The sequence below is a fragment of the Choloepus didactylus genome, chromosome 2, assembly GCF_015220235.1.
Source record: "Choloepus didactylus isolate mChoDid1 chromosome 2, mChoDid1.pri, whole genome shotgun sequence".
Taxonomy (NCBI): domain Eukaryota; kingdom Metazoa; phylum Chordata; class Mammalia; order Pilosa; family Megalonychidae; genus Choloepus; species Choloepus didactylus.
Window position 1 is genome coordinate 95,913,117 of NC_051308.1, and position 12,850 is coordinate 95,925,966.

The 12,850-nt window shown below is 37.8% G+C and overlaps 1 protein-coding gene across 1 annotated transcript; it reads right to left on the reverse strand.

Annotated features, from left to right (window-relative positions):
• Positions 1 to 1,631: 1,631 nt before the first annotated feature.
• Positions 1,632 to 5,388, reverse strand: XCL1 (X-C motif chemokine ligand 1). Its single transcript, XM_037813065.1, has 3 exons — positions 5,185 to 5,388; positions 2,783 to 2,897; positions 1,632 to 1,989 (listed from the first exon to the last, which is right to left on the reverse strand). Exons 1-3 carry the CDS (start codon positions 5,243 to 5,245, stop codon positions 1,821 to 1,823), a joined length of 345 nt encoding a protein of 114 aa, XP_037668993.1. The 5' UTR covers positions 5,246 to 5,388; the 3' UTR covers positions 1,632 to 1,820.
• Positions 5,389 to 12,850: the final 7,462 nt, after the last annotated feature.

Here is a 12,850-nt window from a genome sequence, read left to right on the forward strand (position 1 = left end):
CTTCTCTTCCTGGCAAGCTCCTTTTCAAGTTTAAAGATCACCTACAGTGCATGCCAGGCCCTGGGGCCCCAGTGGGAATAATGCACACAGGCAGCTTCCAGGCCAATGGGGGAAACAGACAGGTAAGTGGGAGGTTTCAAAATGTATTGACACATTTTAGATGAGGGGTACATAGAAGTTGCAGTGGAAGCACTAAGGAGGGGATCCAAGCCCTAAAAAAACATTTACTGTTTTGAGATCTCTTATTCCTAGACTTTGTTTTTCTTTCCATGGACTTGAAATCCAATAAATGACAGGAATGCAGTCAATAAACTCAGATCCTAGCTAAATGAATTAACAGCATCAAGTCAATCTGTTGTGTACCATATTTGTTGTATATTTAGTTGAAACACCTTGGCATCACACAGTGCTTCCTTTGATAATGTGATGAGTTAACAAGATGTGCCCATATTCTTCCAGACATCATATTATTATTATCTCTACTAAACCCCAGGAAACATTTTGGAAGTATAAACGCATAGCTCAATCAGTAAACCACTGCATTTCTCTTCTGTGATTTTGCTATTTTTCACCCCTCATAAAGGCAATGTTTTAGTCTTAGTAGGAACTTGTTTCCTTTAAGACACAGTTTGAAAAAATTGTGGGCAGATACCAATGAGAAAGGAAGGATAGGGACCCCACCTTGTGCTAGAAGGCAGCTTTTTAATGGTTTCCACTTTGGTTAACTAGTTACATGACTAAAAGAGAGCTGATTATATTAGGCTGCCTGCAGTTACCCTCTGAAAGTGTTTGATATTGCTGAATACCCTCTCAGGACTAGACAACGGTTAGTATTTTCTCTTGCCTTGAAGTTATCAAGACAAGGTCAGTTGTTAATATTTAGAGTCAGATAGAGCTGGATGTATACATCATCAGCTACTTGGATAGTAGACCACAAACAAGCATTAAGCAAAGCAGCAATTTAATGAGTACACGAGACAGCATGAGTGACTGACCAGATGAACATTTAATTAAAACTTTACTGCCAATTGTGATTGCATTCAACAACCTTTCCACGTGGCAGGTTTTGCGGCGTTAAAGCTTGTTTGAAAGAAGCATGACTTGTATGATAAACCAGACTAACAGCAGTTACAGAAATCACAGGAAGACAGTAAGATTATTGTCCAATTCAGAGTATTGATTTTTTCTTGAATGACCTATCTTTTCACCAAAAATCTAACCACTGCTATCCCAACAACAAATGAAAGAGCCCTGTCTTTTATCCTTTCACGGGAGATCAAAATGAAACACAGTGAGATGAGAGAACTTGCTCAAATTCAATCTTGAGTGAAGCCACTTTTTGAGACGTGGACCCCCATAATGGGGTCAGAATGACATTTAGATTTTTTTTGCCTTTATTCCATGAATAGAACTCTGTTACAATAAATTGAAATAGATTTTGAATTGTTGCCATTGTGGCAGTTGTCATTTATGACTCATCTTTAAAGAACTATTACGAGCTGGAACCCAAGAGTGATGAACACTGCTTTCATCTCTGAAAAACACTGGCCAAAATCTCTACTATCATGGATACCATCAAAGGGAGGTACAGTTAGGACCATTCCTAAAATATAATGAGTAGACTATGGGAGTATTCTTAATAATAAATATTTATTAATTAGAGCATCTGAATGAATGAATGTGAAAGACACAAAAAAATGAAAATACAAAAAAAAAAAAAAATACTATCTTACAAGGTGACTGTCATCTAGTTAGTCCGTGAGCTTGTAAAGGGGAATGAGCTGGTTGGCTAGCAGAAGGGAAAAGGCGCAGGACCGCTTCTACCCAGTCAGGGTTACAGCAGTGTCGGTGGATTGTTGGGCTCCTGTTGGCTTGGTCCCGATCATATTCCTTCTGGATATAGACTTGCTGTCCATGCTTTTGACTGCTGCTTTCACCCATGTGGCCTGTGGATCAGCACAGATTTTAAGGCCACGTTTGGTAACAAAACTGCAATGCAAGGAAAAGAGAGACAAAGTTAGGCACATTTTCAAAACCAGGAGTTGAGTTCAGACTAGCCGTGAAGGGACCCTGTGCAGACATGACTGGAAGAAATACTCTTTCAGAATCTTGAGGCCATAAATGAATATTTTTTTCCTCACTATCTATTTTAACATAAAGGAGAAATAGCTCCAGGCTATGCCCTGCTCCTTTGCTCACCATAATCACAGGATTCCTTTCTCATCAGCACTTCCAAATCCTTAACTAAACTGGGCATTAGAGGTCATCTAGTCCAATTATTATATATCCTCTTTCTTTTCAAACCTAAACACACTCTCATTTTTTGGACAAAGGGTGATTTTCTGTATCTTAATTTTTTAGGGTAAAGTTTGCAAGTATATATTAGGAAGAGATCCTGGAAAGAGAATGGTGGCCTGCAGGGTAATTTTTGACACAGCTCCTTGAGGTATGGCAACTGATAAAACCTGGCACTCTACCTTACCCCAACTGTAAGCACCCCATAGAGGTGCAGCTAAGTGGTAAAATCCTGGCCCTGAGAACAGAGCACATGTATTCATCTGGTTTCCAAACAGACTCTTCAGCTAAGCTAAATCAGAAAGGAGCATGGTATTATTTATTTGGTGGCTAAATTTTTGTGCTATTCTTTATTTGGTGGCTAATATGGAGAAATAAAGGGCTATTTGTTGAGTTTTTCCTCCATGTTGACCTATTTTTCCTGAGGAGGGCAGCATTTCTATATTTTGTGCTTCACCAAACCCAGCTTTGGGGAAGACCAACTCACATGACTGCTTTCATGGCCCCCTCCTTGATGGTGTAGGTCTTGATTCTCTGAATGGGCAGTGGCCGTGTAGTCAGAATCATACAGATGGTCTTTTCTGGGACTTCACTCCCCACACCTGGTGAGCAAAACAGACAAGCAAAAGTGAAACTATAAGCCAACAATTAACAAGTTCAAGGGAACAAAGGAAAACTATCACATGTTAAATTACTCCAAGAATGTTGCCAGAATAAAAGGCCATTGGCTCCTTTAAGGAAGAGAGATCCCATATCTGCATCCTCAGTCTCTTGCATGTCATCGATTCTTAGTAGTTGTTCGATTATTTAAAAAATGACATCAATAAGATTGTTTCAAGAAGTTTCATGGTGAAATAAAATAACAAGGTCTTATCTAGCTCCATGTATATTTTTATAGAGACATCATATGGCTAGCTGATGCTCCAATGACATTCATCCATTCATCTATTTAAACAATAGTTGTTTATTGAGTACCTGTTGTGTCCCAAGCCCTCTTTGAGGCACTAATTAAGAGAGACATTGTCCCTGCTCTCGTGGAGCATATCTTCTAGTGAGGGAGCCAGGCAGCAAACAGATAAACAGATATCATTTCAAAGAGTTATAAGTGCTACAGTACCATAAATAAAATAACGGAGTGAAATGATAAGAATTTGGAGAAGATAACATTAAATAAGGGGATAGAAGCTTGTGATTTTTGAGTGAATAAATAATGATATCCTTATTTCAAATGGTAAAATGTGAGATATATAATGGAAGCGCCTTATAAAGTATTCATCCTCAATAGAAATCGCCCATGGGGAATTAAACATATAAGTTTAGAAACCAGTCTTACATTGTAGAAGGGAAGCTAGCTTGAGAGAGTTAAGTGTTTGGTAAACTCTAGTTGAAGTTTCTAAGTGCTAACTTTCCCTTTACCTAAAGAGACTGGTATTTGCTTCCCAGAGATGTATTCAGCTAAAAAGCATCTAAAGTAACAGCTGATATTTATCCAATTTGATCTGTAATGTCACTGATATAAGAAGGCACTTTTAAAATGTGAAACTAAACAAAAAAAGTGTTCATTAACTTTGCTTTCCTTCATCTCTCCTCTTTTTCATCACTCTCAGTGTTTAGTCTGAGCATTCTTTACCCTCTCTCTTTGCCAATTCATTTTTTAATTCTGAACTTCCGCTGGACCCAGTGAAACAAGAAAGCCTGCTTTTTCCCATTTCTCTTACTACTTAAGAAACATGTGTCTCTCTGTGAAGTATCTACAGACTCCCAAGACCTAGAGAATCCAGTTATACTCAAAACCACAAAAACTTTTCACTATTCTCAACATTTGTCGGTGTTATTAGTTAAAACATCACGGTCATTCATATCGGAGAAGGGAGTCAGAGCAGTAATTGTTTTGTCCCATTTTTGCATATAAGAAGCTAAGCAGGGCCTAGACCTGTTGGGGATTCATGATCAGGTTAAGATGTTCTAGTCTAAGTGATAAGTCTACAAATTAGGAGGTTGAGAGAACAGTTGACTAAAAATATTAATTATACCTGAAGGATATTCATTCTTATTACTAAATCCACAAGGAAAAATAAATGCCAACCAGTAGGAAAAAGCGATCTTTTAAGAAATATGTGTAAATGCTTAGGAGAGGCTGTGTATCCTTGAGTCTCACCTGGGCATGTCTTGTGGGTTTATTTGATATAGCAGAGTATAAGATGTTGATCTCTTTGTTGGCACTTATCATCACAGGGTCTCTTACAAATTCAAGAAGTTTATCACAAATCCTAACATTCATAGTATTAATAATAGATTCTCCTTCATACCTGAGGGTTGATTTTCTGGATATGAAGGTGTGGGTACCCAGTTATTTTTTGTGGGTTTTCTTTTTTAAAAGAAAACATGGATTTGTTTCAGAACATACTCTCTCTAGCTTATTCCCACATTGTGACTGAACTCTCAGAGATCTTGAGAACTTATCAATAGCAAAGAGACAAAAGCTACAAAGGCATATATAATCATCACTGTCATTCCACAGCTAACATTAATCAAGAAATTATGATTTATAAGGAAATCTTACTAGCTATCACATAATTTACTTCATTTTAGTCTCAGATGAGAGTGTGTGATCATCTTCAATGAATAGATGAGTAAGTTTGGGCCCAAAGAACTTAAGAAATTTACCCCAAACCACCCAATTAGGAAGAGTAGGAGCCCAGATTCTGAGTTCTCTCTGTCTTCAGAGCCCACAAAGTCCCTTAAAGTCAAAATCATCCTTCCCATTTTGCATGTGGGAAGTCTGAGGCTTCCCTTAGGGAAAGCAGTTTACTCCAGTCAAAACTGCAATGAGTGCCCAACAGCCTCACACCGGTTTCTTATCAGGTAACAAATCACCCTTCCACTTACCTTCCACCACGTATGCAGTCAGGCAGCAGATCCCAAGGAAGGTCAAGATGAGAAGTCTCATGGCTGAGGTCCCGCTAACCTGTGCTGGGAGAAGCTGACGATCTGACTCCTCCTAAGCCTCTTTTATTCCTCCGATGGTCAGCACACTTCCTGTAGTGAGAAGGGGCTTTCGAGGTGGGTGTGGAGTCGTGGAAAGTCTTTGCAGTGATGATGCTTTTTTTTTCTTTTGAAAAAAAAAAAAAAAAAAATCACCAAATAGTCCCTCTGCCCCCAACCCCACACTTTGTAGCCTTTTTCCTTTCTCTTGTGGCTAATGTGTCAATGAAACCAAACGTATGCATAAAGGAACACGTGGTTGTCTCATCTCCTGCCACCGTCTGAACTCAGAACTTCCACTGCAGACTTGCCCGGCGGCCCAGCCCCGGACAGGCCACAGCACTGGCCCCAAGGAGAGAGTCACGGAAATGAGGGGGGTGGTCAGTGCGATCCACGCTGCCCACCCACATCCTGTAACATCCGCTGTGGCGCGGGGCTTCCACAACCGAGGACATGGAGCCCCTGACGCCTCGCACAGTGACCCCCGAGGGAGCTGAAGGGACGCCGCCGCCGCTCTGAGCTTCCCATTCCTTTGCCTTCTTTTACTTCCCATTTCTCTCCTCTACCCTCATTTCCTCACATCGCTCTCCCCACCAGAGAGCCAAAGTAAGGGTGTCTGAGCATGTCTGTGTGTACGTGTTTGCTTCATCACATCTTAATATATACATTTTTAAAAGCTTTTGAAAAGCTGTCATGACATCAATCAACTTTTTATTTGGAAAGAAAAGAGGGGAAATGATCATAATGCTACACATTCTGACATTTTTAAGGTTTTTCCTGTCAGGGTATAGTTGTATACATATGTTTGCAGAGCTGTAATCATTGTGCATACTATTTAACATCAATTTAAATATATTTCTATGCTTCTTCATAGTCTTCATGTTTCTAATTTGAGGAACTATATACCCACACATTTTAATCTATTCCTTTATAACTTATTGTTATACAGATGACACCTATAATGAAAACTTTCATGAATATACACATTAATATCAGCTATCAGCTGAAATAGTTCCCTCTAATAACCGGAATAGGATTGCTGGGTAAAAACATAAGATAATTTTTATAGTTCTTGCTACATATTGCCAAATAGTCTCACCAAAATGTAGTTTTACTTTGCAATCCCTCCAGCATGGTTTGAGTGTGCTGGTTGCTCAGTTATGCTGAAACTTTTTGCACTCAGTTTTTAGTTGTTGGTGGTGGGTTTTTTTGTTTTTAATCGGTGTCTATAAAATATACTTGTTAAATATGTGTGTAGATAAAAGGTTTGATCATTGCTATTGGGGATATTAAAATAAATTCCTATATTTCCATAAAAATTGCAACTTAATCTCTAAGACATTCTTCATGATTAGCTTTTAGTTTTCCAGCCAGACTTTACTTCTGAGCTTTCAAATGTCTTTTTGTTATCTCCACCTATCTCCACCATCAGTCCTAAAACTCAAAACATCTTTCCTCACAGACTGCTTCCCCTTTTTTATTCTTTGACACGCCTAAAGATGTTGTCTTCCATCCAATCTCCAAATGGGGAAACTCAGGGGTCATCTTAGACTTCTTGCTTTCTACCCATATATCATTCTCAACCAAGCCTTACTAATTATAGCTTCTAAGTAGCTCTTCAATAGTTTCTGCCTATCTGTCCTGCTGGAGGTAGGCCTTCATCGTCTCTTGTTAGCACAATTGCAGTAGACCAACTGGTTTCCCACGCCTAGGTCACTGCTCTTGCCAATCTGTTCTCCACAGCATTGAGTCCAAAGCCTCACTTTAATCATGCCACCTTTCCACAGAGGACTTCTTTGCTAATTCCCATTTGCAAAGATCTTTAAGATCTAATGCTGCTTTTCTTTTCAGACCCACCTTCTACCACTCCCTCACATGTTCCCAAACCTCTTGACTTAACAAAATATCTGTAGTTGACTAAATGTGCTTTTATACCACCTTACTTCCCTGCTTCCTTTATCGGGATGCCCATCCCAACTCCCTAAGCAGTTACTTGTAAATTCCTCCTCTACCTGTAAGTCCAGGCTCAAACAACTTTTCATGCAAAGCCTTCCCTGAATCCCGTAGATAAAAGTAAACTCTACCATTCTCTGTATGTCTTTGGAACATTGTCTTCCCCCCCACCCCCACCCCACCAGCCCTGTTATATAACTAACTATCTTATTGTATTCCCTATTTCATTACATTTCTGCATCTCCCACTAAGTGGCAGGCTCCTTGAGAGTAGGGAACTTGTCTTAGTACTAGCAGAATATCTGGTATGTAGTAGTCACACAGAAAACATTTTTTGAATAAATGAATTCTTTTGAAAAGACCAAAATTATAGTTATTGTGCATTAAATGGAGGATGACCACCTGAAATCAGAAATCTAGGAGACTGTACCTGTGGCTTTCTCTTATATTTTCAAATAGACAATTTAACCAATGGCTGAATTTTTTATTTAGCATATTGAAATGGAATTTCTTGAACTCCCAAAATGGATTATTCACTTACATGTTTTCAAAGCATGCCCTAGAGTTTCTGGTGGAGAAGCAACAACCAAGAAAGTAGAAACCTAGTACAAAAATGGTCATAATCTGCTAATATGTGGTCATTGATTGACAATACCAGTTGAGGATTATTAGTTATAATGAACTTAACCCACCCTTGACTCCTCTTTTTTCTTACATGCCCCACCCAAGCTGTCAGCAAATACTGTTGGCTCTGTGTTATCAAAATAGAACCTGAACACTTTGTACCACCCCTGCAGCCACCCAACTCCAAGCCGCCATCATCTCTCACCTCGACTAGTGCAATAGCCTCTTAACTGGTCTTCCTGCTTCCTTCCTTGCCCCTTCAGTCAATTTACCTCAGCTGCCCAGTGATCATTTCACAATATAAGTCACTTCATGTCACTTTCTGCTCAAAACCCTTCAATGACCCCCCACCTTTTTATCTGTGGTAAATCCAAAGCCTCTACAAGGGCTCCTAAGTGCCCCTGTTATCTCTGCTTTCCTCTCCCATTTGCTCTCTGGCATCATATACTACACTCTCTTTTTCTCTCACTCTACTCCAGTCACAATAGCCTCCTCGTTGTTTCCAGGCATGTCAGTCATGTTCCTGCTTCCGGCCCACTGCAATCGCTGTCCTTCTGTCTGGTTTTCTCTTTCCTCAGACATAAGCGTGGCTCACTTGCTTACCTCCTTCAATTCTTTGCCTAAATGTTGACTTCTCATCGTGGCTTTCCCTGATCACCCAACTTAAAACTGCACACGCAACAACTCTGGTATCATGTGATCTATCTTAGATGCTCTATTTTCACCCGTATCACTTAGTACTTTCTCTTACGACAATAATTAACATATGAAAATTTTTAGTGTCCATCTCCTTCTAGAACTTGTCTTTTTCACTGTTGTTTTCTCAGAACCCAGGACAATGCTTGGCACAAAGTAGGTGGTCAATTAACAGATCCTGAGTGAATTTCAGTATATATGAGTGTGTAAGTATATGAGTGCGTAAGCATGAATATGCACATGCAAACATAATATATATACCTCCAAGGTCTAGTACTCTGGAACATTGTACTGTTTATATATTGGTGACAAGAGAGTGGAATGGTGGAATCCATTTTTAAAGAAAAGCATTTGCTTTTTAGGGAAGAAGATGGAAATGAGGGGTGCAAGTAAAGAAACTCAACACATTCAAGTTTTATTTTCTGGTCTGAATATTCTGATTCATTTGAAAAAAATACTTTGTATTTCAACATCTGTGTATTAGCCATAAAGATTTGCTGTTCTGCAGAAAGCTTTTTTGTACCGTTTTCTCATTTTTTAATTGGGTCATTTGCCTTTTTTTATTTGTATATAATAATGCTTTATGTATTCTTCATAATAAAACTGTCAGTTATAGGTGTTGCAAATATATTCTTTCACTCTTAGTTTGTAGCTTGTCTAAGTTTCTAACTTGTCTTTTCTGTCAGTCTGTAGCTCATCTTTATGATGTCTTTGAGCAACAGTTCTTTATTTTGATGAAGTAAAATTTATCAATCTTTTTCATGGTTTGTGCTTTTTGTGCCTTAACAAATTTTCCCTTCCGCAAAGACGGAAAGATATGTACCCCTATTTTCTACTAAAATTTTTAAAGTCTTGCATTTGACATTTAAATATTTTAAATTTTAATCTCTCCTGGTATTGATTTCTGTACATGGTGTCAGATAGAGATCCAAATGCATTTTTTTTTTCTCTTTAAATAACCAAATTTTCTATCTCTGGTTACAGAACAGTTCCAATTTTCCCCTGAACTATTTCTGTCATATATCAAAGTTCTGTGTATGTGTACATCTATTTTAGATTCTCTCTTCTGCTCCATTGGTCAATTTGTCTATCCCTGCTCTAGCACTATTCTATCTTAATTACTATAGCCTCATAATTTAACTTACATTTCTAGTAGAGCAACCCTCTTCCTCATTCTTTTTTGTAGACTTTTAGAGCAGCATTAGGTTTACAGAAAAATTGTGCAGAAAGCACACAGAGTTCCCATATGCCTCCTTCCCCCCCAACACCCACCCAGTTTCCCCTATTATTAATGTCTTGTGTTAGTGTGGTACATTTGTTACCATTGATGAACCAATATTGATACATTATTAGTAACCAAGGGCTATGGTTTACATTAAGGTTCACTCTCTGTGTTGTACAATTCGATGGGTTTTGACAAATGTGTAATGTCATGTACCTACCAACACAGAGTAGTTTCACTGCCCTAAAAATGCCCTGTGCTTCATTAATTCATCCTACCCCTGTTCCTCTGAACCTGTGGCAACCACTGATACTTTCCTGTCTTTATATTTTTGCCTCTTCCAGAATTTCATACAGTTGGAGTCATGTAGTATGTAGCTTTTTCAGACAGGCTTCTTTCACTTAGTAATATGTAGTTAGGATTCTTCCTTGTCTTTTCATATCTTCTTAACTTATTTCTTTTTATTGCTGAATAATACTCTAGTGTATGGATGCACCAGTTTGTTTATCCATTCATCTATGGAAGGACATCTTGGTTGCTTCCCATTTTTAGAAATTATGAATAAAGCTGCTATGAATATTCTTGTGCAGTTTTTTTTTTTTTTTTTGTAGATGTAAGTTTTCAACTCATTTGGGTAAATACCTAGGAGCACAATTGCTGGATCATGTGGTAAGCCTGTGTTTAGCTTTGCAAGTAACTACCAGACTGTCTTCCAAAGTGGCTGTACCATTGTGCAATCCCACCAGCAATGAATGAGAGTTCCTGTTGCATCACATCCTTACCAACATTTGGTGTCCTCAGTGTTTTGGATTTTAACTATTCTAATAGGTTTGTAGTGGTATCTCGTTGTTTTAATTTGCAATTCCCTCATGACTTGATGTTGAGCATCTTTTCATATGCTTATTTTCCATCTGCATATCTTCTTTGGCCTTATTCTTTTTCTTCAGAAGTGGCTTGGTTTAAGCCCACTAGTAATCATGAAAGTACAAATCAAAGGCACAATGCCACTCCATTTTATTCTCATTCAAATGGCAAAATGAAGAAATTGACAATACTACTGTGATGACAAAGATATGCTGCAACATATATTACTCATGGGAATATATATACCATTATTCAGGGCATTATAAATTGGTATAACACACTTTGGAAAGCAATTTGGCATTATCATGTAAAGCTAAAAATTTGCATACCTTGAAGATTCGGAAATTTCATTCTAGGTATATATTTAGAGAAATTCAAAGGAAAGGAGCGCATAGGTACAATTTATTTGGAATGTTCAAGTCCTTAGGTTGAGGTTAATGATGGTGTACTGGGCAGCTTAATTAATTGAATAAAAGAGGATCATAAGTAGGCCAATGGAAGATGGTGCAGCAAATTCAAACTCTCAGTAACATTTTTACTGGTTTTAACATTTTTTACAATTTTGATTTTTTGTAACATTTTTACAAAAAAAAAAGTTTATTATTTACTCAAAGACCAATACAGATGTTCCTGATCCATTGGTACCCCCAGGAATATCTCCCCCAAAGGTGATTCAGGAATCTAGGCTGCTTCCACCTTTGGGCAATATCTTAGTACAACAGTCTTGGAGTACTTCTCTTGAAGCTGCAGGGAAGGAAAAAGAGACAACATGGAAAAGACACACCTACCCTTAACTGCTTTGGCCTGGAAGTGGCTAGTATTCATTGGTCATATTGCATTGGTACAAACCAGTCATTTGGTTCCATTTAGGGCAAGGAGGAAAAATAGAATTGAATTACCTCTGGGCAGGAATCTAGATCTGTGCACAGGAAGAAGAATAAATAAATTCTAACATGCCCTGCCATAGTTAGAAGATTAGGAATAATCCAACTGGGCACCTGAGGTTCAATTTTTTTAAGGATAAAAATTAAAGGATAATTATTGTGACTATTATTTTCTTTGAAACATGTCCTTAGTGAAATAGCTCTTAAATTGCTGGAAGTTTTTTTCCCGAAATTAATATAGCTTTGCTGTATGTTTTCTGATATAAATGGTATGATTATTCTAAAAAAAAAAAAAAAAAAAAAACAGACTCTACAGAAAAAAATAAGAAGTAAAAATAACCCAAATCACACTACCTAGAGATAAACACTTAACCATTGTTCACAAGTGGTGGACTTTCTTAACATCTCTGTAAGTAAATATGTCTATGCATATTTCATTTCACAATCTTTCTACAGCATTCAATGGCTACATAATAATAACTCAGATTTATTGAATATTTACAATGTATGAGGCTTTGTACTAAGCACTTAAGGACATTAAACAACTTAATCCCCATAACAATGTAAGAAATTAAGTAGAATTGTAGTGTCCACTTTACAGATGAAAAATTGAGGTTTAGAGAAGTTAAGTAATTCACTCCCGTCACAAAGCTCAGTAATTATAGAGTGGAGAGTCGAACTCAGCGCTATTAGAGAATACAAAAAACAAGTTCTTAACCAGTGCTTTTACTGTCAGATATTCTCTGACACATTACTGATCTTCTACCAATGAGCCCTTAAGTTATTTCCTTTTTTTTTCCAACCCGAATCCACCCAGCCACGAGTATATACATCTCTTTGTACTGTTGATACTTACCTGCATATCTCTTTGGCATAAGGTCCCTCCAGGAAGTTGGCACCAGGCAGTCTCTTACTTTCATATAGACAGCTTTCTTACAACAGTGCATAAAGGTTGAATATGTAAAAAGTGAAGCTGGCTGGCATATTTATTGCTTGTCAGGTGATCTAAAAAGCCAAATTTGGCATATGAAAGTGAATTTATGGGCATTGATGTATGACGTAAAAAAACTGTGGCTTACACCAAGGTCAAAATGGGAAACGATTTCAACTTCCACCAATAAGGCATGAAAATACCTGTTTTCCCAAGTCTTTACCAACACAAGGTTTTATCAATCATTTGAGCCATTGCAAACTTAAAGGTAATAGATTATCTCTCATTGTTGTTCACATTTTAGTAATGTTGATTACTAGCAAAGTTGATTACTAGCAAAGTTTTATATCATTTGCCTTTTCATATACTTAGTCCATTTTCATTGGCATGTTTGTCC